Source organism: Cornus florida, unplaced genomic scaffold (assembly GCF_030987335.1).
Source record: "Cornus florida cultivar Cherokee Brave unplaced genomic scaffold, ASM3098733v1 CherokeeBrave_3.0.0_Hap2_Chr06, whole genome shotgun sequence".
Classification (NCBI taxonomy): domain Eukaryota; kingdom Viridiplantae; phylum Streptophyta; class Magnoliopsida; order Cornales; family Cornaceae; genus Cornus; species Cornus florida.
In genome coordinates, this window is record NW_026775576.1 from 53,285,237 (window position 1) to 53,312,657 (window position 27,421).

General features: G+C 35.1%; 2 protein-coding genes across 3 annotated transcripts; both read right to left on the reverse strand.

The window, feature by feature from the left end:
* Positions 1 to 361: 361 nt before the first annotated feature.
* On the reverse strand, positions 362 to 11,562 carry LOC132311532 (ankyrin repeat-containing protein ITN1-like). Its single transcript, XM_059809456.1, has 4 exons — positions 11,484 to 11,562; positions 2,691 to 2,762; positions 2,124 to 2,575; positions 362 to 1,141 (listed from the first exon to the last, which is right to left on the reverse strand). Exons 1-4 carry the CDS (start codon positions 11,533 to 11,535, stop codon positions 533 to 535), a joined length of 1,185 nt encoding a protein of 394 aa, XP_059665439.1. The 5' UTR covers positions 11,536 to 11,562; the 3' UTR covers positions 362 to 532.
* Positions 11,563 to 14,814: 3,252 nt separating this feature from the next.
* On the reverse strand, positions 14,815 to 26,296 carry LOC132311533 (uncharacterized). Of its 2 annotated transcripts, XM_059809457.1 has the most exons (5): positions 25,795 to 26,296; positions 25,356 to 25,682; positions 23,836 to 24,321; positions 23,544 to 23,662; positions 14,815 to 14,862 (listed from the first exon to the last, which is right to left on the reverse strand). In XM_059809457.1, the coding sequence occupies exons 1-5, from the start codon at positions 26,171 to 26,173 to the stop codon at positions 14,830 to 14,832; spliced, it is 1,344 nt and encodes a 447-aa protein (XP_059665440.1). In that variant the 5' UTR covers positions 26,174 to 26,296; the 3' UTR covers positions 14,815 to 14,829. The 2 variants fall into 2 exon arrangements, with proteins under 2 accessions (XP_059665440.1, XP_059665441.1); XM_059809458.1 differs by lacking the exon at positions 14,815 to 14,862 and having other exon boundaries at positions 23,408 to 23,662.
* Between the last annotated feature and the right edge of the window lie 1,125 nt (positions 26,297 to 27,421).

Sequence of the window (27,421 nt, forward strand, 5' to 3'; positions counted from 1 at the left end):
TTTTGGTCACGCACGAATTACTTCACTATCTTAAAAATAAAAGGAAATGAGAGCTTTTTTGGCCTTAAAACTGAATATAAGTAAGGCTTATGATAAAATTGAATGGCCCGTTTTGTATGCTATAATGGTGAAGTTGGGTTTTCATGCATCCACACTGGATAAAATTAATGTATGCATGCATTTCATCGGTTTCATCTTTGTGATGCTAAATGGAGGCCCAGTGGGTTTTTTTAAAACCTTCTAGGTAGGCAAGGGGATCCATTGTCCCCATATTTACTTATCTTGGGTGTTCTTTCCCAAACAATCCAGATTGCCCAACAACTAGATATTATGCCAAGAATGAAAGTATACAAGAAATGCCAAATCAAATAGTCTTAAATCCTTGTCATATTCCACGATTGTTATAGTATACAAGAAATGCCAAATCAAATATTCAACGATTGTCTACAACAATGTTATGACAACAGGACCTTATTATGCATATATACTAATAAATGAGATAAAAATAAACTATTTCCTCTGTCTACTTGATCTAGGAGAAGAGCAAACCATCATTTAGTTTGCCAAAAATGCCACCACCATAGGTAGATTTGATCATATCCCGAAGTAGAGGAAATTGTGAGGACACAAACGAAATCACGGGTACGATAGAAAATACGCTTATAGGACCAAGAATCCATGCTTTTTTGTGTCCAAAAACAACAAAGAGTGTGGCTCCAAATGCTGTCATCATAGATACTATGGAAAAGAGTAGTGTTACGAGCCCAAAAATTAATCTTTTTGGCAAGGTATGGAGAAAATCAATTTCAGCATAACGTGAAGTGAGAATCGACAAAAATAGCAATAGAGAGGAAGTAGATGAATATAGAGCAAGCGCATCAGATATAATAAAGAGTATGAATGCTTTATTTCTAGAGAAAATTGGATGACCGCTATTGCTATCATTTCCACCTGGCACTGTAATGGCAGCAGCAAATACTATGGTGACAATTAGAGTTGCTACAATTGTGCATGAGTTAGCCTTTGCTTTTAGCCATTTCTCTCCTTCTTTCAGCAAGTCCTCGTGTGTCTCAGAAAATATCATTTCATGTGACTTGCCTGCCCGCTTGCTCCCATATAAAATTGATAATTTTTTTACTTCCTTCATCAAATTGAATATGGTTTTCACTTAGAAAGCAAATTTAATCAGTTCAAAATATGGGATAGTGCGAATTTTTTTTAGAATTCTTCTATATTGTGACCAAAATCACAGAAAAATAAAAAGAAATTTATGTTTCTTCTTTTTGGTAAAAGTGAAACTAAATTTATCTACCTTCTGCGTGTAGGGAACACATACAAAGGTGCATTTCGGGTGTGGATCACAAAGTTGTGAGGAAATTATCTGTATACCAACTTTATAAATATAATCCAATCATATACTACTCAATAACAAATAATAAAGTGTATATGTTTGCTTTTACCATTCAAAAAAAATAAAAATAAAAATTACAAAAATATTGTTGATAAGAATAAAAATTAGAAAATTATCACCAAGTCTTTCTTTTTTCATTAAAAGATAAATAAGTCTAATAAATTTGCTTTTGGAATAAGTTTTACTTGTAATTTTTTCTTTCATTTAAGTTCTAAATTAGTTAATCTTCCATTTATACCCCTGCTAAATTAGATATAAAATTTTGAATCAAGCTTTCATTTATTCCCTTACAAAACTATATATTAAAATTTAAATAAAAAATAAAAGATAGAATTTTTATTGACTTTTTAAAAAATATGTAATTTTTTCTATATTACAATAACAGTGAATTCTACACAATATTTTTTTTTTTGATTAGGTTTATATTAAACTAGTTATTATTTAAACTCATAATGCAATAATCATTCCTAATGAAAAGTTATTAGGATATATAAAAATTATATTATAAATCAATTTTTTGATACTTTAATAATTACAAAATTTTACATCTTTTAGCTGGAACATAAATAGAAGATTAAGTGATTTAAAACTTAATGGAAAAGATTTAAAAAGCAAGATTTACTGGTCGTGATTAAATAAAATTTATACCACTTATCTATCTTTAAGTGAGAAAATTAGAACTTGATGATAGCTTTTCCAATAAAAATATTACCTGAAACCACTGCAATTCGAGTTGCATTTGTAGAGCTGCACCTGCTGCCTGAGTTTTGAGGTTGAGTTTTTGCTCACTATTCAAACATGCAACCATATCTAGACAAGTCTTGTCTGATGAATTCGGTGACGATAAAATAGTACGCAGATCAATCTTGTGACAAAGTTGACAAATGAGTTTGAATACGTTTCTCCGACGGTTCAAAATCGTAATATGAAATAAGTTTTGCCCCTCGTTGTTTTTATAATGAATTTCTTTAGGGAATCTTAAAATGATCTTGCTAACAATTTCAGGAATTCCAGATGTTGCTGCAGTTATTAGTGCGTTTTGCATTACATCTTCAGCTAAGGTGCTTATTGGTCCAAATTCAAGTTCCATGCATAAATATCCGACAAGCCGAATTGCGTGATAATGTTTCCATTTTGTCTCACGGATGTTCTCTAACTGCGGTACTGTGTAAAGTTAATAAATTTGAAATTAAAAGAAATTTGACACAGTTGCAGTATAATTTATACTTTGTAGTAATGTCCAAGCACATAAAAAGTTGTTAATTAGCCACTTCCTTACCTATCATTTCAGCGACTTTCCAAAATACAGAGGGCAACTTTTGCTTCAACAACAAACCGAGACGGTCCAAACCTGTCAAAATCTCAGCAAGATTACAAATTAACAATTCTTAGTGTGAATGCAACAAATAACTCCACCGTCCTTTAATTTTAAATGCCAAGTGTAACAAAAATTTAAAACTTAGAATGCCCAATTATCTAACCCAATGCATGTCTCTTGGGCCCTCCCATGCCCAATTACAAATTTTCACTACATTAATTTTTTATTTTTGTCACACCACCTCACCACATTAAATCAATACATTCTAATTTTCAATACTGTTTTTGGAATATGTTTATGAAAGAATCTTGATTCTTTAAATCAATCAAATTAAAATCTCATGTTTACTTCAACATAATAGTGACAATTTTTTTTTTAATTAAAAAAAAAAAAAAAAACTCTTCAATTGGGGTTTTATTGTATGAATTTTCATTTGCTCTATAATTGAGTATTTTATTAACTAATTTGTAAAAATATTTTTATTAAACTTTTTAAATAACGATATCGACTCATAATTCATTAATAAATTATAATTTATGTTAAATAATATTAAAAAAATCGCTAAAAATCCATTGTTATTAATTTTTTTTGTAAAAACTCTCTACCCAATGCATTTTCAACCCTATATGCATGGTTTAAAAAAATTCACAAGTCCGATAACCGATATCATTATGTAATGGCTAACTCATGTGGACCTAAGAAGGTGTGAGTATTAGAAGAAATTATTTAAGCTTATCTTCTGGGTTTGCTTAAAGTCAACTTCTTCATTCAAGGATAAGTGGTTCCTTGATAGTGGATGTTCAAGGCATATGACGAGAGATTGCTCCAAATTCTCCTCATTTAAGCCTTATGACGGTGAAAATGTCATATTTGGGGACAACTCCAAAGGCAAGCTATTTGGCGTCGAGACTATATGTTTTTACCCCTCTCTCTCAATAGATAATATTTTACTTGTTGATAGTTTAAGACATAACTTGTTTAGCATTAGTCAATTATGTGATAAATGATTTAATGTGATATTTAAATCAAACTAATGCATTGTTGAAAAAAATGGTAAACAAGTATTTAATGCACTTGGAAATGGTAATTTGTATACTATGCTTATATGAGAATTACATGCTCAAGATGTTAAATGAATTATTTCATCTAGTGATAATAGTTGATTATGGCATAGAAGGTTAGGACATGCTAGCGTGGACTTGATCTCAAGATTTTCTAAGAAATAGCTTGTCAAAGGCTTCCCAAAGACTAAGTATTCTAAAGACAAGACTTGTAGTGCTTGCTAGGTAGGCAAACAAGTCAAGACATCCTTTAAAATGAAAAAAAGGCATTACCTCCATAAAAACCACTTGAATTGATTCATATGGATTTGTTTGGTCCGGAGAGAATAGCTAGTCTTGGTGGTAAACTTTATGTCTTTGTGTTTGTTGATGATTACTCCAGATAGAATTGGGTGTTCGGTTGTTTTTTTTGTCTCCTAGTTATACACTTGGGTATTCTTTCTCACATATAAAAGTGAGACTCATGCAATCTTTGCCAAATTTTGTAGAAGAGTCCAAAAAGAAAAAGAAAAAAATGTAAGATTAAGACCATTAGAAGTCATAGAGGAAGAGAGTTTGACAACCTAGACGCAAAGAGATTTTGTGATGAAAATTGTGCGCTACAATCACAATCTCTCGGCACCTAAGACTCCTCAACAAAATGGAATTCTTGAAAGGAAGAATATATATCTCTTCAAGAGATGGCTAGGACAATGCTAAATGAGCATAATTTACCTAGATCTCTTTAGGCCGAAGCCGTTAGCACCGCATGCTATGTCATTAATAGAGTCGATCATTAGAAAGGTGATTGGTAGACAAATAAGGTGTGTTAGCATGACTTATCTTGGGAGTACTTGACAAGTGTAAGTGCTGGGACGGAGCCAATTAAGGCGCAGAGGAGGCATGTGCCCCCCTCAACTTTTTAAAAATTTCATTGTTGTATGTATATATTTTTTAATTTAAAATTACCCCTTTAACTTTTAAAAATTGCATTTTTTATGTGTAATTCTGTAAAACTTTAAAAATGCCCCCTCAACTTTAAAAAAAATATCATTCTTGTATGTGTATGCCCCCCCCCCCCCCCCCCCCCCCCCCCAAAACAAAAAAAAGAAACCACAAAACATAATTTTTGACTCGCCGAATATAATTTTTGGCTCCGTCCCTGGCTAAGTGCTAACCCTCCCAATAACCCAGGAATGCGCATATGGTGTGTGTAATATGATATATATGCACAATGTTGTATATTGTAATAAATGCTAACATGACTTCTAAAATGGGAAGGTGGACTTACCATTAAAAAAAAGGGTAAAGTGCACTAAACCCCCTGAACTTTCTTCTCTTTCTCAAAAAAACCCCGTTGAACTTTAAAGAATACATTTAACCCTATAAAGTATTCCATTTGTTGCAAAAATTTAGACTTTGTTAGTTGGCCGTTTGAGAATTAACTGTGGGAGCAGGCACGTGACCCATGTAACTTGGTCAAAATATATATTGCCATATATACCCTTATGACTGTTAAAAACCATTTATATATATATATATATTCATCATATCGCATTGTACCAGAGAACCGGAAGCCCTAATTTTTAGTCTTAGCAAATCCTCTCTCGTTTGCCATTGATTTTCAGCAAATCCTTCTCATTTGCTCTCAAATCTCCATATTCAGATGACTGGCTCTCAAATCCCTATATCCAGTTCAGTTCTATTGCTTATCGGTAAACTCACTGACATCTTCCAAGTTCATCGCCACCATTGCCGTACTTCATTGAAGCTTCGCAACTCCTACAATCGTTATCGCCACCGTTATGATCCGAGACCATCGTTAAGAACAATCGTCGTCGTCCCGTGGGTTCATCCTTGCTTGCCGGCCGCCATTTCGATTGAACTCACTACCGTATGCCCCTGTGGTTTAGCGCCACCATCGCGAACAGTCATTGTAAGCTCGCTGTCGCCGAGCACCTCTGTTACTACCACTGTAGAACAGGCCCACCTCTCACCGGGTTGTTCCTTGGTCGTTGTTCCTTGCATTTCAGTATCATCCATTAAGCCATACTCTTTTATTTTTTATTTTTTATTATTTTTTTTTCGGAATGTATCCATTAGACCATACTGTTATCATGGAGCACAAAGGTTGCTGCAGCTAGTCATGGCCGTCCTGTTGGCAACGCCAATCCATGCATTGCCGGTTCTTCCTTGCTGTCGCCAGTTCTGTCCTTGATTCTCGCCGGTTTAAATCTCCATCTCCAAGTGAAATTCCCGGTGACAAGGAAATCTCTCTACTACTTTCACCTTCTTGCCCTACTAGAATCAAGGAATGCCCCTTCATTCACTGCTGCAACTAACTCACCTGCTCTTAGATTTAATTCCTTCACTTCCTAAGGCTATAAGTCAGTTCAAGGCATAGTCAGCCTCATCTCGCCATTAGTCACTGTAGGTGTCTTCCTGATGTTATTGATAAGGTTATTTTGGCGCGAGAGAAGGACATGTTTGGCGCCATTTGATTTAACTAATGTTATTGACACATCATCTGTTGGAAATAGTGGCCTAGTTACACATACAACACTATACTATTTGGAAAAGAATAAAAAAAATGGAGGAAAACACTTTTTATTTCACTTGATTGAAAATGAGTACAATGCATGGGTTTATATAGGCTTCAAAACATAAATGTAAATGAAAATTAACACCCCACTAACATATCATTTAGTAGGCAAAACTCCCACTAACCCACTAACATGACCATTTAGTAGGCAAAACTTCCACTAACCCATTAACATGACCATTACTAGTTGTAACTCTCATACCCCCCACTAACTCCAATACAAAACTCACATAAATATAAAACACCAAATAAAAAAGCACCCATGACCTTCAAAGACATTTTAAAATCTAACAAAATTTAATTTCTAACATCCCCCCTTAAACTTGATTTTTTTTCAACTCCAAGCAAACTCCTTAACTTGTGAAAATCTACAAACTTGAGGGGCTTGGTGAAAATATCCGCAACTTGATCTTATGACTTGATGAACTTGAGCTCCACCTCCTTCTTGGTTATGCATTCTCTAATGAAATAAAATCTTGTATCAATATGCTTGCTTCGTTCATGAAACACTGGATTCTTGGCCAAAGCAATTGCTGATTTGTTGTCCACAAAAATCTCCGTTGACTCTTCTTATAGCATGTGTAATTCCTTCAACAAATTCCTCAACCAAATTACTTGACAAACACATGAAGTGGCTGCAACATATTCTACTTCACAAGTTGAGAGGGTGACAATGGGTTGCTTCTTTGAACACCATGTAAAAGCAACATTTCCCATGAAAAAACAATAGCCAGAAGTACTTTTTCTATCATCTAAATCTCCGGCCCAATCACTATTAGAATAACCCACAAGCTTGAAATCATTAGAAAATGAATAGAATAACCCAAAATCAAGGGTACCTTGGATGTAACGAAGAATCCTCTTAGCCGCCTTTGAAATGAGTTATAGTGGGTTTTTCCATAAACCGACTAACAAGCCTAACCGCAAATAATATGTCCGGCCTTGTGCATGTTAAGTATCTCAAGCCTCCAACAAGACTTTTGAAAAATGTTGGATCCACCGTCTCTTCATCTTCATCTCTTGACAATTTAATTCCAACTTCCATGGGCGTGTTCACCAATTTACAATCTTCCATCTTGAATTTCTTGAGAATTTCCTTAGCATAGCCTTCTTAATGAATGAAAATTCCATCTTTCATTTGCTTGACCTCAATGCCAAGATAATAAGCAATGATGCCAATGTCCGTCATCTCAAACTCTCGAGCCATAACCTTCTTAAAATCTTCAAACATTTTTGGATTGCTACCTGTGAAGATTAAATCATCCACATACAAGCAAAATAAAAATATATCTCCATTCTCACTTACTTTGGAGTAAAGAGCATGTTCATATGGGCACTTTGAAAAATTATTGTCTTGAAAATATTTGTCAATCCGCTTATTCCACGCCCTTGGTGCTTGCTTCAAGCCATATAAAGCCTTATTCAATTTCAAGACTTTGTTTTCTTGCCCTTTTACAACATAGCCCATAGGTTTTTGCACATACACCTCTTCTTCAAGAAACCCATTCAAGAAAGCTGATTTCACATCCATTTGGTGGATTCTCCAATTATTTTGGGCTGCCAAAGAAATTAACAATCTAATTGTTTTCAAACGAGCTACGGGTGCAAATACCTCATCATAGTCAATTCCGGGCTTTTGGTTGTACCCCTTGGTGACCAATCTTGCTTTATATTTTTCAACTTCACCATTTGCATTCTTCATTACTTTATACACCCACTTGACACCAATTGCCTTTTGCTCTTTTGGAAGTGTAGAAAGCTCCCATGTGTCATTCTTCTCTATGGATTTAATTTCTTCATCCACAGCATTTCTCCATTTTTTGTCTTGTGCCGCCTCTTCAAATCCTATGGGTTTAGAATCCGCAAAGAGACAAAAAAGTGTTAGATCACCTAACCTTTCCATTACCTCATCTGTTTCGTCATATATGTCACAAAGACTCCTCATGCAAAGTGGTGGTGTGTCACTTGAACTTGATGATGATGGAGTTGATTGATCTTGAATTGATGGTGGTGGAGGTGATGTTGGTGGAGAAATGGGCTGCTCTATGCCTTCATTTTCTTGCTCCTTATCAGAAATTGAAAGAATATTATAATCTTCATTTGGAGTGTTCCAATCCCATGTAGTTCCCTCTTCGAATTCAACATCTCTACTAATGACAATCTTTCCATTGCTTGGATTGTACAACTTGTAGCCTTTGGAATTTGCATCATAGCCAATGAATACCATTTTTTCACTTTTGTTATCTAACTTGGTCCTCCTTTCATCCTGCACGTGCACATGGGCAATGCTCCCAAAAACCCCACAAATGAGAGACACTTGGCTTTCTTCCGCTCCATGTTTCTTATGGTGTTTTGTTTTACACACTTCTAGTAGGACACCGGTTGGACAAGTACACTGCACAATCAACCGCTTCAGCCCAAAATTTTTTAGGCATTTCCTTGCTTTTCAACATGCTTCGAGCCATATTGAGAATGGTTCTGTTCTTCCTTTCTGCAACTCCATTTTGTTGGGGCGATCTCGGAACCGTTAAAGGATGGTGAATTCCATTTTCTTCACAAAATTTTTTGAAATTATTTGATGTGAATTCACCACCTCTATCGGATCGAAGAGCCTTTATATCATAGCTACTTTGTTTTTCAACAAGTGCTTTAAATTTCTTAAAAATTCCATACACCTCCGATTTTTGTTTAAGAAAATACACCTATGCTTTTCGGCTAAAATCATCAATGAATAATAAAAAATAATTATTCTTACCAAAAAATGATGGAGAAATTGGACCACAAACATCCGAATGGATAAGTTGTAGTGGCGCCGTAGCTTTTGTGGTAGCTTCTTTAGGAAAACTTTTCCTCGATTGCTTTCCAATGAGACATCCTTCACATAATTGATTTGGATTGCTAATGAAAGGCAATCCCTTCACCATCGTCTTTTTAGCCAACAACTTTAATCCTCCAAAATTCAAGTGCCCAAGTCTCAAGTACCAAAGCCAAGTTAAATCATTAAAACAAGCCTTCAAACATTTAGCCTCGTCGGCTTGAATATTTAGCAAAAACATCCGGTTCTTTGTCATTGGAACCTTGGCAATCAAATTACCCAATGGGTCTCTTATCGAAAGATTACAATCCTTCATGGAAATATTGTAGCATTTTTCTAAGAGTTGTCCCAAACTCAAAATATTGTTCTTCATATTAGACACATAATAAACATTAGAGATAAATTGATGATGCCCATTTCTCAAACGAATCAATATTTTATCTTTCCCTCTTACCGGAATTTGTGATAAGTCTCCAAATGTCACCTTGCCATTTATTGATTCATCAATATCAACGAACTTCTCTTTGCTACCACACATATAGTTGCTAGCACCGGTGTCAAGCACACATCTTCTTCACTCCTTTCACCTTTGTATGCTAACAACAAAGTTGGCTCCACTTCTTCATCAACAAAATTAGCCTTTCCTTCGACATCGTTAGCAACATTTCTACATTCCGAAGCATAATGACCATACTTTTGACAATTGTAACATTGAATTTGAGACTCATCATACCTCCTTCCATATGACTTTGAGTAATTTCCTCTACCATGACCTCTTATTTGTTGTGAGTCATGGACCTTTTCTTCATTGTTGGTTGTGTGTTGACCGCTTCTTTCTCCTCTTCCACGGCCTCTTCCTCTTCCTCGGCCACGTACATTTCCACGTCCTCGGCTCCTTTGAGTTCCTCCATGTTTTTCGTCTCTTTCGTTTAACGAAAACTTTGTTTGTAGCACTTGCTCCAAAGCTTCTCGTTTCTTCACCACCTTTTCTTCATGAGCTTACAACGAACCCATGAGTTGATCAACAGTCATGGAATCCAAATCCTTTGACTCTTCAATGGCTACAACAATGTAGTTGAATTTGGAATCCAACGACCGAAGGATCTTTTCAACGACCCTTGTATCAGTCATGGTGGTTTCGCCATTTCTTCTTAGTTGATTTACAATAGCCAGGACCCTCGAAAAATAATCTGAAATTGATTCAAATTCCTTCATATGCAATGCTTCAAATTCACCCCGTAACGTTTGGAGGCGAACCTTCTTCACTTTATCAACTCCTTGGAAGGAATTTTGAAGAATCTCCCATAGTTGTTTTGCATTTTCTGCACTAGCAACTCTTTGTAGCATTTCATCATCCAAACATTGATGGATGGTCATCACTGCCTTTTGGTCCTTCTTTCTCATGGCTTGTAAAACATCTTTTTCGGTTTGAGACAAAGTTGCCTCATCTTCTGGCTCATCATAACCTTTGGAAACAACTTCCCACACATCTTGTGCTCCCAAAATTGCCTTCATACGGAGACACCAATTTTAATAGTTATCTTTGGTGAATCGAGGCATTTGAAATGGAACCGAATTGTTTGCCATTTCTTCTCTCTCTCACAACCTGGCTCTCATACCACTTTGTTGGAAATAGTGGCCTAGTTACACACACAACACTATACTATTTGGAAGAGAATAAAAAAATGAAGGAAAACACTTTTTATTTCACTTGATTGAAAATGAGTACAATGCATGGGTTTATATAGGCTTCAAAACATAAATGTAAATGAAAATTAACACCCCACTAACATATCATTTAGTAGGCAAAAGTCCCACTAACCCACTAACATGACCATTACTAGTTGTAACTCTCATATCCCCCACTAACTCCAATAAAAAACTCACATAAATATAAAATACCAAATAAAAAAGCACCCATGACCTTCAAAGACATTTTAAAATATAATAAAGTTTAATTTCTAACATCATCATCTGATCAACAAAAAACGACTAAGACGATGTCGTTCAATTAAAGGCAAAAAGGTAACTTTATGTTTCTGTTAACGGCTGCTTCACGGTTGCTAATTTAGTGCAACAAATTGATAGTTCAGGGGATTTTGCTTACTTCAAGGGGTTTCTTGAAATAGGGGCATAGTTCAGAGGGGTTTAGTGCACTTTACCCTTAAAAAAAGGCATACTGGAAAGTTCTCATTGTCTTTTCCATTAAAATAAATATAAAAAAAAACCAAAGCATACTGGACTTGCCATTAAAAAAGCATTCAAAGAAGGGAAAATAGCAAAGAATTTAAACTGACCATTATTGCAGCAAGGGTCTCCAAATCCAATTGTAGACTCTTCCAACCTCATTGGAACATCTAGAAGAGAGAAACAACAGTTAAATATGCTTGTGCACAAGACTAAAGTGCTTCATATAAGAGTGACTTTTTAAAAAAAGCATGCTTCATTAGTACTACAGAACAAGTGGTAATTTGTGAGAAATTTTGTAACCTCGGTTTTTGGAAAAAGAATGAAATGTTGAAACACATGCAATTGGAGTTATTTAGCACCTTCCAGTCTATCAGTCAAAATGAATTAAAGTCCAATTGATTAAACAACAGTTTCTAGTAGTTAAATTGCTCAACGATAGTTCTTGGATTTGAGGGAAACTACTCCAACTTAGACCTCTTGCCAGGCCATTAATCCAAGTTAGAATTGGCAATGGTTTTAGAACTTCCCATTTGGTTTGATTCATAGCATGCAGCTGGCTGTCTCGTGGATAGGGTTAACAAACCACTCTCGTGTCAGCTCGATACACTGGCGGATCCAAGGGAAGGCTCCAGCCCATCTCAATTTTATTTTTTATTTTTTTAACTATACCTAATTTTAGCCCAACCCAAAAAAATAAAAATTATTACTACCATTAGCCCACTTAAAGAAATATTAGCCCCACCCTATTAACAATTCCTGGATTCGCCCTTGGCTCGATCCCTTATCAGCAATCGGTAATGGGCTATCCCCCAGGCTTAGCAAGAGCCATCCCCAAGTTAAGAGACCCTTCATCCCTCCCTCCATTATTCCTTAAATCCCTAGACATATTCTTGTGGCTTCCCCTTCAATTCCTTCTCACTACCTCATACCATATTCTTTATTTTCCCTCAGTTTCCTTCCTCCCCTTGGCACCACATAGTTTGGTTCAAAACACACTCTCATTCTTTAGTTTCCAAGGAGATGGTTACAAAGCTGAAACTAGAGGTGCATCCGCATCCAAAGCCATATCAAATATCTTGGTTCAAGAAAGGAGGTGAAGTAAAGGTAACAGAACAATGCCTTGTTCAATTGGGAAATATTATTCAGATAATGTTTTACGTGATGTGGTTAAAATGGAGGCTTGTATCTCTTATTGGGAAGACCATGGCAGTTCGAAACAAGACTGTCCACCTTGGTGAAAAGAATGTTTACTCCTTTTATAAGAATGGTGTTAATTAGGTGATCCTCGGTTCAATCAAAGATGAAGACTTTTAGCTATGCAAAACACACTCCCTATCCTTGACAAACCTTCTATCACTTGCAGCCTTGGAATCCACTCCCGCTCGTTTTTCCACTACCCAGTCTTCCCGCCAACACGTACATTTGGGCTCACTTTCAGAATGTACATGGTTTCTATGTCCTTTCCCCAAGCTAGAGTGGGCATCCTCTGTTTTGAGTAACTTAATTAATGCTTATCCCCAAACTGGTGCCTACTGCATGTGTACACTATTTGATCATAAAGGAATAACAAGATTTTAACCAACTCTTCCTCTTTTTTTCCCAAGTTCTGTACTCAGCTCTTCCAATATGAAAGATAACAAAGCTTCCAGAGATATTGCTTTAGCTTGAAAGCTTGTTAGTTCGTTTCCCAAGACAGCCTCCAGATGATCCTTAAACTAAGGGAAAATTTTGACCTTCATGGTCAAATTACCTCAGTGGATTGTTGCCTTTCTAATTTATTCTAATGGCATATTAAAATTCATGTTGTGCCTAATGGCCTTGTTTAGCTTCATGGCTAATTCTATGGCAGTGTTAGCTGCGGCCTATGTTATGCTCTATTATACTTTGCTTCTTATTCTTAAATGGTAGTTCCCTTGTCAGACAATTCGGTTTTTCCCTCTATCTATATACCAAAAAGAAAAAAATATCCCTTGGTTGGAAGGATTTAGTTACTAATATTGATTCCTAATTTATTCCTAGATTTTGGGGAGTATATTTAATGTAGATAGGCGATATTTACACTCAACTTTCTCCACTCTTCAAGGAAAGGATAATTCTATCTCTAATTTTATAAATAAATAATTATTTTTTATCCAATACTACAATTAGTCTTTCAGTTATAGAAATATATATTTATCTTACACTCTTTCCCCAATCTCTTTGTATTATTACTTTACTTTGTATTAATTTCGGTTAGGACTTAATATTGATCTTTGTATGTAACAATGGAAGATTAGCACAAGAAACATGTAACAACTATCAAAACTTCATAAGACATTCAACACTATCGATGCTAATGGTGATGGTAATTTTTTCTTTTATTTTTCTTTCCTATTGTGTGTTTTCAGTTTAATTTCAATTTTTTTCCTAGTTGATGAGAAAAGCGTTTTGACAATAAAATTTCAAGAACAATGACTTAATGAAAAAAACCAAGAAAAAAAAAAAAAAATAGAGAGATGGGTATCATGTCAAAACCTACCTCCAAAGAATTGATCTTCCAAATATTTTCTCCCTTTTTTTTTTTTGAAAGAATAATAATATATAATATTAATTGAAGACAGCAAAAAAAGAAAAACAAAATCATTCCCTGCAAGTTGCAACCCAGTTTATCAAGAAAATAATTTTATAGAAAGAATAATTTTAAGCAAAAACGATAGGGTGAAGAAGATGACGATGAAATGAAAGTTTTATCTAAAATTAGTTAGTGCATTTAATATGTCTATTTAGGGAGGACAATTGGTTTTTTGCCACATTAAACTATCATTTTTGGAGGAGTAAGTAAAAAAGGTTAAAAAAAAATAATAATTATAGTGCAAAGGGTAGTTATGGTATAATAAAATAAGGGATGATACATTAATTAACTGAGAGACTTTTTTTTGTCATCACACTAAAGAAAAATAAAATTGGAGTGCAAATTTAGAAAGGTGGAGTCCTCCTACGTATAGGAAAGTAGGTTAATTTTATTGGATGTCAACTTAGGTATATTTGTTTCTAATAAATAGCTTCAAACCTTGTATATATAATACTGTTTTTTATTTACAAATACTAAGATAGCCACATGCCATTTGTGTGTGTATATATTTTTTTTTCTAATTGATACTTACACATTTCTCCTCCAAAGAAACTGTTTGTACTCAAGAGTAGTCGAATCATAAACCTCATACTTTATGAGGTAGCTGGACAAATGACTTATCACTTGAGGCAACCTCTTGAAATTTGGTATGGTTCTTTCCTTTTATTAACAGTTTAATTTACCCAACAAAAAAGAGATTGATACCATAGACGTGACAAGTGACTTACCACTTCAACCAACCTCTTTGAAATTTTGTATAGTTCTTTTCTTTTATAAACAGTTTAATTTACTCATAAAAAAAGAAGGTTGATAGATGAAGAATAGAGAGAGGATAGAATAGACTAACAAGGGTAGATTAAGCTCTGCCAAAAGTTGAATTTGTTGGGAAACGTGCAAGTTTTTAAAACTTTTGAGGGATTTGCAATCACGGATCTTGATTCATCACACAGAGACAAGTTTTATGCAAAGATAAATAAAAGATGATGCATAATTCAATAAACAGATTGAATACTTACATCAAAGGTCTGAGTAAACCTTTTGAACTTTCCTCTAAAGTGAATGTTCTCACTTATTGTAGATCCCTTTAGCAAGATCCTTTCTCCTTCCGTTCGATTATTATCTTCCCTTTAGGAATCACCAATATGCCTTGATGAATGACCTTGGAATCTAGGCTGGTGGTAGCCTCCTTTAGAAGAGAAAACAAAACCCTAACATCTAGAGAGAGAAAGTGTATTCCTTTTTCTTGTTCTTCAAGTCACATCTAAAATATACATGAACTCATGTATATATAGGCAAAATAAAAATAAGAATAAGGAAACAATAAATCATTCTCCATCTCTAATTTAACTTTCTCAATCCTAACATGACTCCAATATCAACTTGGGCTATTGGTGAGAATCCTTTTGGGCTTACTATTTTCTTGATTCCTATAAATTAATAATTGGTCCAGTCCATTAAACCATGGACCCAATTCAATTAATTCATAAATTAATTTCTACTCCACTAAAAGAAATTAATTGCACTCCAATTAAATAGTAAATAACCTCTAAGTCAATGTTACACTTTGACCCCTCTATGCTTAATTATTTATCGGATAATTAAAGCCATCAATCCGACAACATAATTAATATAATTATTTTGTTACCTTTGATTATTTCCAGCTCGATCACAATAAAATATTTATTTGACAAAAAATAATAATAATTTATTAAATAAATATATATAGAAAACATTTGTCTAAAACATACGAAGGCCTTCGAATTTAATTTGTGATCAACCATAATCAAAACAAAATAAATACAAATAGCACTGATGCAAATATTGAGAATATAGACCTTTAATTATTAATTACATAACTACCCAAAGTGTCGATCTAAGGATCCCGAGGTATCCGCCGAACAAATCAAAGTAATTATTAATTAATAAAAGAGTCTATACTTCTCTCATGCTTGAGAGTAAAAAGCCATGACTGTGATAGAGAGCAATTGCATACGACAGCTCTCGCAATATATTTCAATATATCGTGGACTCGGTTTAAGTCTTAACTAATTAAATGTCCATCCATAATTACCGACTTTAAACCATTTATGATTACTAATTTATATCATAGTATTAATTCCCATTACATACATATATAAATATATTTTGTAATCAAGCAGACACCATCAATTCCATAAAGAATCGAAAAATAATACATTCCATTCACTAATTGTATAATGCTTTAATAATAATATCCAAATAAGAAACCATGACTTTAACAATCCAAAATTAGAATTTGCTATGCTAGGGCACACATAACCTAACAGCTCCCACTTGCACTTATAGCCAATTCAAATCACATCTAACTCCCATGTTCTCCATATGACGATCAAACATCTTGATTGGTAAAGCCTTTGTGAATGGATCAGCAAGGTTATGTTCCGATGCAATCTTAGCCACAAGTATATCTCCTCGCTTTAATATATCACGAACCACATGATGTTTCCTCTGAATGTGTCTTGTTCCTTTATGAAATTTTGGGTCCTTGGTTTGGGCTATAGCTGCACTATTGTCACAATGAAACGTCATAGGCCGATCTATATGCTCCACAACCTCCAGTTCAATTAGAAAGTTTCTCAACCAAATAGCTTCTTTTGCTGCGTCAGAGGATGCAATGTATTCTGCTTCCATGGTTGAGTCAGCAGTACAACCCTGCTTGACACTCTTCCAACTAACTGCCCCTCCATTGAACTTAAACACATATCCAGATGTAGATCTCCTGGCATCTGGATCTGATTGAAAATCAGAATCCGTATATCCGACTGGAACCAGATCATCACCTCCATAAATGAGCATTAGATTCTTAGTTCTTCTTAGGTATTTTAAGATATTCTTCACAGCTGACCAATGATCAAGTCCAGGATTGGACTGATATCTACTGACAATCCCTACAGAGTAGCAGATGTCCGATCTGGTACAGACCATGGCATACATGAGACTACCAACTGCCGAAGCGTATGGCACCTGCCTTATTTGCTCAATTTCCTTATCAGTCTTGGGAGACTGGTCATTAGAAAAAGCCAACCCATGTCTAAATGGCAAAAACCCTTTCTTAGAGTTTTCCATTCCAAACCTGATCAGAACTTTATCAATGTAAGAGTCTTGAGACAAGCCTATTTTCTTTTTAACCCGATCTCGCATAAGCTTGATCCCAAGAATATAGCTTGCTTCTCCAAGATCTTTCATCTCAAATTTATTGAACAACCACCTTTTAACTGATGACAATGCTTCTACATCATTACCAATGAGCAAGATGTCATCAAAATATAAAACGAGAATCATGATGACATTACCCTGTTTTTTCTTGTAAACGCAAGGTTCAAACAGTTTTGTTTAAAGCCAAATAATTTGACTGCCTGATCAAAACAAATGTTCCATGTGCGTGAAGCTTGCTTAAGTCCATAAATAGACCTATTCAACTTACATACACAGTCCTCACGACCTTTAACTACGAAACCGTCTGGTTGCCTCATGTAGATGTCTTGTTCAAGATGGCCATTTAAAAATGACGTCTTAACATCCATCTGCCATATCTCATAGTCATAATAAGCACTAATGGCCAAAAGAATGCGAATAGATTTAAACATTGCAACTGGTGAGAATGTATCCTCATAATTAATACTTTCACGTTGAGTGAAGCCTTTGGCAACCAGTCTAGCTTTGAATGTCTCAACATTCCCATCCATTCCTCTCTTTCGTTTGTAGATCCACTTACAACCAATGGGCTGAACCCCACTAGGAAGTTCTACAATATCCCAGACTTTGTTAGAATACATCGATTCCAACTCTGATCTCATGGCATCTTTCCAACGATTCGCATCTATATCGGTCAACGCTTCCGCATAGCTTACTGGGTCCGACTCATGCTTATCGGGGACGGCCTCATAGACCTCACCCAAAAGTGTGAGTTTTTCGGGTTGGATGATTGTCCTCCCACTACGCCGAAGGACCGGTGCAGGAATCGATGTACTAGATGATGGTAATTCAACAGGGACTTCTTGTGTCTCATCATTCTCAGTATTTATATTAGGTGTGTCCACAGGGGGTATATCTGACGTGCCAACCATCTCCTCTAACACTATCTGGCTACTAGGTCTGTAGTTCATAATATAATCCTTCTCCAGGTAAACAGCATGAGTGCTGACAATAACCTTATTGTCCCTGGGATCATAAAATAATCCACCTCTAGTGCCCTTAGGATAGCCAACAAACAAGCATGCATCTGATCTTGCTTCCAACTTGTTTGCCTGTTTCTTTCGTACGTGTGCTGGACACCCCTATATATGCATATGATTTAAACTAGGTTTTTGTCCAAACCACAGCTCATATGGCGTTCCTGAAACAGACTTGGATGGAACACAGTTCAAAATATACATCGCTGATTCTAAGGCTAATCCCCAAAATGATAGAAGCAATGTAGCAAAACTCATCATAGATCTAACTATGTTAAGTAAAGTTCTGTTTCTCCTTTCTGCCACTCCATTCTGTTGAGGGCAGTCAGGTGCGGATAACTGGCGCACAATACCCTCATTGACCATATGATCCTTGAACTCCCCCAAGAGGTATTCACCTCCTCGATCAGATCGAAGTGTTTTGATAAGTTTACCTAATTTACGCTCCACTTCCGCCTGAAACTCACAGAATTTTCCATAAGCTTCTGACTTGTGTCGCATTAGGTAAATATATCCAAAACGTGAATAATCATCAATGAAAGTGATGAAGTACTCAAACCCTCCTCTCGCTTGGGTGTTCATGGGACCACACACGTCTGTGTGCACCAACTCTAATTATTCTTTGGCTCTATATCCTTTGGCTGAGTAAGCCATTCGAGTCATCTTTCCTTCAATACATGATTCACAAGTTGGCATAGGCTCCTCTGCCTCACAAGGTAATAAACCTTCTTTAACCAACCTTTGAATCCTATTTTGATTGATGTGACCCAATCGTAGATGCCAATGATACAATGAGTTTGGAGAAACTGCTTTTCTTTTAACATTCAATCTAGATGAAGTTGCATTTAATTCATAATTTTGCATTTGATATGAGCTAGGAGTTAAAACATATAGATTACCTTTCAATGCACCAGAAGTTATAACACAACCATTTAATTTAATTAAAACATTTTTTTCAAAAGTAAAAATATAATTTTTGCAAACCAACGAAGAAATTGAAATTAAATTGTGCCTAACATTTGGCGCATAAAGACAATCTTCTAAAATAAGACTCCTCCCACTATCAAACTGCATATGAACCACTCCCACTACTTTAGCTTCCACCTTGGCATTAGATCCCATATGCAAGTATATCTCTCCTTCATTGAGGCTTCTGGACTCCTGGAATCCCTGCAATGAATTGCAAACATGATTAGTGGCTCCAGAATCTATGCACCAGGAATCTATAGATTCAACCACATTACATGCCTCAACAATGAATATACCTTTTCCTTTGCCTTGTGTGCGAAGTATTGGGCAGTTAGGTTTCCAGTGACCCGGTTGACCGCAATGGAAGCAGTTTCCTTCGCCTTCAACCCGCACTTTCTTCTTTCCCTTATCCTTTTGGATTACTTTGTCTGGCACAACCACAGTTTTGGCACCATCCTTCTTCTTTTTCTTGCCCCTCCTCTTGGGCCTAGAAGTGGATGGTCCAGCAGACTGAGTGTAGTTGATAGATGCACCCTTGTTTTTGTTTATCCCTTCAAAGGTTACCAACTCATTCAATAGTTTAGCGAGTGTGTACTCAAGCTTATTTATATAATAATTAACCCTAAAAGAGTTAAATGAGTCTGGCAATGAAGCGATAATCATGTCAACCTGAAGTTCACCATCCAAGTTGCATCCAAGGATCTCCAGTTCATTTAAAAAACCAATCATTTTTAAAGCATGTTCCCGAACTGAAGTACCTTGGACCATCTTAATGGTCATCAAATTTGTCATAGCATTTTGGCGTGCGCTCTTACCAATTCACCCAAACATTTCCTTAAGGTTAAGCATGATGTCTGCAGAAGTGAGATATTGAAGATGTTGACTTTGGAGTACATTCGAGAGTGAAGCAAGAATGTAGCACCTAGTCATCTCATCTGCTTTATTCCATTTCTTAAATACTTCATGCTCCTCAGGAGAATCCTCAGGCAAAGGTGGAGAAGGTTTAGGAGTAGTAAGCACATAATTCAACCCCTCATATGTGAGTACAATATCTAGTTGCCTTTTCCAATCGATATAATTAGGTCCAGTTAATTGATTTTCTTTTAGTATGTTTGCAAGTGGACTGAATGGACTAGTCATGATAAATCTGAAAATAAAAGCATTCATACAATAAATAAAGTGAATAATAATAATCATGCAAGTATAAAATAATTAATTAATTGTGGGTCCCTTAACCACATTGCATGAAAAATCGGACAATCAATATGCCAATAACTTATCTGGTTGGCAGAATTCATTATTACTTATTGACGAGAACAACTCATTATTTCCATATCTTTTTAGACAATGCCTTATTTATATATGAAATAATTCCCGATTAGATTTAGCCTTTCTAAAATCACCTATTATAGACCAGTCCGTTGGGGAGCTAATACTATTGATTTTAGATTGAGTGTATAACATAATTAATGCTCCAATGGAAAAACAAATATTAAATATATTGCCATTAATAGCTTAGACTCTTTAAATCATGCGTAGGGCCTTATTTTTAAAGATCTAACTATAATGGTTATTTAATAAATATATTTTCGTGAGACAACCATTCTTGTAATCTAGACTCTTTAAATTATGCGCGGAGCCTTATTTTTAAAGATCTAATCATAATGGTTATAATTACGAAGGCCATGGGGTAATGTATAAAAAATCCCCGCTCCCACTCAATTTTTAATAATATAAAACTAGGGTTTTCAATTCATGATTTAATGCATGCAAAACGCCTTGATTTTAATCCAAATAAATTTAGAAAATATATGGATTTTAAATGATTCACTAATCTTTAATTTGAGGCAAAAAATAATTTACAAAAATAATTTTTCTGTTTCCCAATAAATGCTCTCAAATTAATTAGCAATCTAATCCAATTTATCTTCATAATTTAATTAATATAAATCAAGCCTTTTAATTAAAAATCATGGATCCAATGCATGAACAATTATAATAAGCATTAAATTATTCCATGCATCAAATAATAGACAGAAGCAATATAAATGGCCAATGGATTCAGCTTTTAACATTTAAAAACTATTCTTGCTGTACGGGCGTCCTTCAACTGTCTGTAAACACCCACAGGAAACTTGTACGCGTCAGGAGAAGCAAAACGCCGCTTGGAACGAGCCCAGAGGACCCCACACGCGCTGGCACGCGCCTAGGGCAGGCTGCACGCGCTCCCACGCGCCTGGGGCTCGTGGGACTCGCCTCCACGCGCCTTCACGCGAGTGGAGGGTGACACACCCTTGGCTGGCGCGTGAGATCCACGCGCCAACTTGTCCTCTCCATGCAACTCCCTGGCGCGTGTGGAACACGCGCCAGGCTTACCAAATCCATGCCACACCTGATCCGGGCCACCTCCGACGCCCCTTCTCGCCGCCGGCGAAGCTCCGGCCACCGGAAAAACGCCGAAAAAATTCCAAAAAATCCGGAAAAATCCCAGAATATTAAATTAAGCCTCAAAAAAATTCCCGAAAAATTCGAAAAAATTCCAGAAAATTACTGAAGCATAATTTAACCCTTTCGGACCCTCTTGAAGCTTCATAGCATCTTTTGATGAATATTACATGGCTTTAATAAATACTTACAATTTGAAATACAATGGAAAAATTAAATTACATCATTGAATTTTCAAACGGCTAAAACAAAGCCTTAATTACATTCATCCAAAAATAAAATTACATTCTATATACCTATAAGTTTCATCCATGACCCAAACACACATCATCATTCATTCACAATTATACATATATCATCATGTATTAATATATATCAACATAATAAATCATACATCAACATATATCAATAATTTTATATATGTATATACGATTTGGATCCATGAATATGATTTTTATAAACACATGTTCTCTAGTAATGAATCAAACCATGTGCTCTGATACCACTGTTGGGAAACGTGTAAGTTTTTAAAACTTTTGAGGGATTTGCAATCACGGATCTTGATTCATCACACAGAGACAAGTTTTATGCAAAGATAAATAAAAGATGATGCATAATTCAATAAACAGATTGAATACTTACATCAAAGGTCTGAGTAAACCTTTTGAACTTTCCTCTAAAGTGAATGTTCTCACTTATTGTAGATCCCTTTAGTAAGATCCTTTCTCCTTCCGTTCGATTATTATCTTCCCTTTAGGAATCACCAATATGCCTTGATGAATGACCTTGGAATCTAGGCTGGTGGTAGCCTCCTTTAGAAGAGAAAACAAAACCCTAAAATCTAGAGAGAGAAAATGTATTCCTTTTTCTTGTTCTCTAAGTCACACCTAAAATATACATGAACTCATGTATATATAGGCAAAATAAAAATAAGAATAAGGAAATAATAAATCATTCTCCATCTCTAATTCAACTTTCTCAATCCTAACATGACTCCAATATCAACTTGGGCTATTGGTGAGAATCCTTTTAGGCTTACTATTTTCTTGGCTCCTATAAATTAATAATTGGTCCGGTCCATTAAACCATGGACCCAATTCAATTAATTCATAAATTAATTTCTACTCCACTAAAAGAAATTAATGGCACTCCAATTAAATAGTAAATAACCTCTAAGTCAATGTTGCACTTTGACCCCTCTATGCTTAATTATTTATCGGATAATTAAAGCCATCAATCCGACAACATAATTAATATAATTATTTTGTTACCTTTGATTATTTCCGGCTCGATCACAATAAAATATTTATTTGACAAAAAATAATAATAATTTATTAAATAAATATATATAGAAAATATTTGTCTAAAACATACGAAGGCCTTCGAATTTAATTTGTGATCAACCATAATCAAAACAAAATAAATACAAATAGTACTGATGCAAATATTGAGAATATAGATCTCTAATTATTAATTACATAACTACCCAAAGTGTCGATCTAAGGATCCCGAGGTATCCGCCGAACAAATCAAAGTAATTATTAATTAATAAAAAGGTCTATACTTCTCTCATGCTTGAGAGTAAAAAGCCATGACTGTGATAAAGAGCAATTGCATACGACAGCTCTCGCAATATATTTCAATCTATCGTGGACTCGGTTTAAGTCTTAACTACTTAAACGTCCATCCATAATTACCAACTTTAAACCATTTATGATTACTAATTTATATCATAGTATTAATTGCCATTACATACATATATAAATATATTTTGTAATCAAGCAGACACCATCAATTCCATAAAGAATCGAAAAATAATACATTTCATTCACCAATTGTATAATGTTTTAATAATAATATCTAAATAAGAAACCATGACTTTTACAATCCAAAATTAGAATTTGCTATGCTACGGCACACATATCCTAACAGAATTTTGATCCACTTGGGAATGCGGAATTTTCCATAGCAATTGTTTGCAATAAGGAGAGATCAACCTGGTTCTCCATTGCCAATTCAGGATAGCACTCGACAAATAGTAGAGCAATGTCTGTCATAAAGATAGGAGAGAAAAGGTTAACTAACTGCAAAGGAACCATTCTGTATTTAACGATTTTAAGTAAAAATACTAGTAATGATTGTAAATAGTGATCAAAACATATATGTAATTTCTTTCCTATTGCATTTTCCATTTTTGTGTGCTATAAATTAAGTACTACTCACCGTATAGACCACATCCTATCAAAACACGAACAAACCAACCCCCATGTTCACCTCCAATATATTCTCTTTCGGTGAAAGCCAGTAAGTAATGAGCCAAATTTCTGTGGCCAAATAAAGCAGCACGCTGGAGAGGTACTTCCCCGCCATAGTCTGGAATATTGGGCAGAATTTGGTTCTTCTCCACTAACCACTTGGCTGCCTCAAGGTTGCCAGCTGCTGCTGCTATATGAAGACTTGTCTGACCTTGGTGATTAACTGCAATCACATCCAATGGTGACGACATTAACTCCAATATATTCTTAACAAAATGGTTTCTCTGCTTAGACATCACTGCTAATGAGAGCATTGTATCCCCCTGTCCCGTGATGTCAACCCCTATTAAATCTGAGTTTTTTTTCAAACATTCTTTGGCTGCCTCCCAATCACTTCTCAGTGTAGCTCTATGCAGCATTGACCGGTCATTTCCTTCATCTTCTATGATTATCACTGTCATCAAAGTTAAACAAACATAAAAATATTATGATTGGCATAGGATTATCTTTCGTTTGTATCTATTATTATTATTATTATTTGGTTAATAAAATACTCTTGCCTACCTAAAAGTGAAAAAGAATAATAAGAACCATAAATGGACTCGCCTTCTCCATCAATCAGCAGAATTTATAATAGCTTATGCAAGGTAGATTATCACATACAGCCACTCAACTCAAAACCAGGGGCGAACCCAGGGGTTTTGATTTGGGGGCCGAACTGGTACCATGTAAAAAATTTGAAAAATATATTAAATCAATTATGATATAATTTTCTATATAATATCATTATTAGTAGTATATATATTGAGGGAAATACAAAAATATAAATAAATAAAAAGAGAGAAAAGTTCAACGAAAATGAATAGAAAACACATAGATGAGGAAATGATAGACAACAAACAGAAAAATTAATTAATTAATTTCTTCAACAATTGTTTAATGTTTGAAAGGATAAAAAATAAAAAAAAAGTACTTTGACTCCCCGGGCCTTTGAAAAAGATTTATTATTATTACCTTGATAAAAGATTAAGAAAAAAAATAATAATAATACCAAACAAAATTTTGTAAGCTTTAACAAGGCATTGATTGTCATGAACAAAATAAAACAGAGAAGTACTTTATTACTAGTTAAAAAATTGTAATTTACTGAATGACAACTAAAAACTTTAGAAAATATAATAATATTATAGTTGTTGGCATTTTGGTCTAACAACATTTATGTATTTTTGCAAATTTGGAATGTCTGCCAATACGAAAAATGTCATCAAACTAACAATGTTTAACAAAGAATATTTATGTATTTTTATCAAATATGAGGAGAGCATATAAATTAATTATTCTTTTTCTTTCTTGTATTCATATAAGAAATAATATACATGTAAATACATAAATGTAAATGAAGTGATAATATACTACCATAATAATGAATTTATATTTTTGCTTGATAATCTACTAAAACGACATGTGGTGCAAATGAGTCAACCTTACCAATTTGAGTCAAGTCTTTTTCTAACTTTATCCACACATCGTGGGCAGTTTTCAAGTCCACCACACATGCACGAACATCTTCATTGATAATTGTCTTCATAATCCACATCTGCAACAGATCGTCTGTTCTTTTCCATGCCTTGTATTCCCCGCTTGTGCCGTCAATAAAACTCTCTTCTGGTGCTAAAACTTCACCATTGATGAAACCAACTAAGCCTTGTCTCTCAATAAAATGAAACATCAATTTCGCCCACAAAGAGTAGTTTTCTCTAGAGAGCTTGACGGGAACAAAATACTCTACGGTAACCCATACTGGATATGGGTACTCTACAAAAATAGGAAAAGATTGAGAAAATTAATCAATTAATTAAAGAATTAGCTAGATTGAAGTACTAAAATATGTAAATCAATCATACGCATAACTAACTCATAACCAAACCTATTTTTCTTTCATGTAGGGTAATTAACCTTTCCCATATATCTTTAGCAGTTTCCAAGCACACCACATCTCGAAGAACATTTTCGTTGATCGTCCCTATAATCCATCTTTGCATTAGAGCGTCCGATCTTTTCCATTCGTAGTAATCCTGGTTCTCGATCTCCTTTGTAATATTCCTTTCAGGTGGTGAAACCTCACCGTTGATGAAACCAACCATGCCTTGACTCTCAATAAGACGAAGCATTAGCGTTTTCCACACAAAGTAGTTTTCATTAGAGAGGATGATTGGAACAAAGTCCCTCAAGTTGACCTCTGCTGCCGGGTATGGGTACTTCTTAGAAGGGAGAGAGGCTGCATGGTGCGAGGAGGAGGAAGCCATTGATGGATTAATGTTGAAAGTTTGAATTTCACACTACTACTTCAGGTTTCTCTAACTCTAATGGTTGTAGTCTTCGTTTATGTTTTTCCCCCAAATAATTGATACTCCAAGAACTCATGACTCTTTGCTTGTCACTTATGATCATGTTTGGCCCCATTGCTTGACTTGTCATAGTAGTCGTTCTCTTTTGGCCCCCACTGACAAACACAAAAATAATTCATACGGTACGACCAATCTACCACCCACCGAAATTGTTGTTGTCTTTTATGTTTCCTCCAAAATTGATTTTGTAAGAACTCATTAACTGTGACTTGAGGTCTTCTTTGTTATTTGTTTGGCCCTCGCTACTTGATTTGTTGTTGTAGTTTATTTTTGGCCCCCTAACACTTATACTCACACACAAATAATTAATACAGTGAGGTTCACTCATTCAAATAATTAGATACGGTAATAATTTATTACTTGATTTATAGTCGTCTTTGTTTATGTTTAGTTCCACTAGATTTGTATGGTAGTCTTTTGTTTATGTTTTCCACCTTACACAAAAACTCAATAATTGACTTGTTCTCACTCTGTTAATGTTTGGCGATTCCTAAAATAACAAATCTGACATAACTTGAAGGCACTAGTTTTTTTTGCAAGGCAAGAAGGGTACGTTAGATGTTAAATTAGTAAACGCAAGGGTGGAGGCATTCCATATTCACATAAGACACTAATCCACTCGAGTTTGTCAAAAAAAAAAAAAAAATTACACCCTCAATTGGATGGTGGGATAATGTTCTCACTGACGTTCAGAAAGTTGAAATCTTTTCTGCTACCAAGATAGTTAAAGATGAAGCTACTCAACAACCAGGACCTGCTCCAGATGCGGTTTACACCCTCATCACCACTATTATCCAACATTTTGTTGGCCCAGAAGGCGCTAATAGTGAACAGAGTCGTGAACTTCTAAAGAACTTAAGATGTCCATCTTTAACCCATTTTCGGTGGTATAAAGATGTATTCTTGGCAAAGGTTCTCCAACTCAATGATGCAAATCATGAGCACTGGAAAGCAAAATTTGTGGATGGTTTACCAACCTTCTTTGCTGAAAGAATCAGGAAAAAACTTAGAGATATGAATAATGATATCTCTATCCCTTACAGAAACTATACCTATGGTGGATTAGTCCATATTGTAATCCAGGAAGGTCTAGCTCTTTGTAATGATCTGAAGTTACAATCCCAGTTAAAAGCACAAAGATTAACT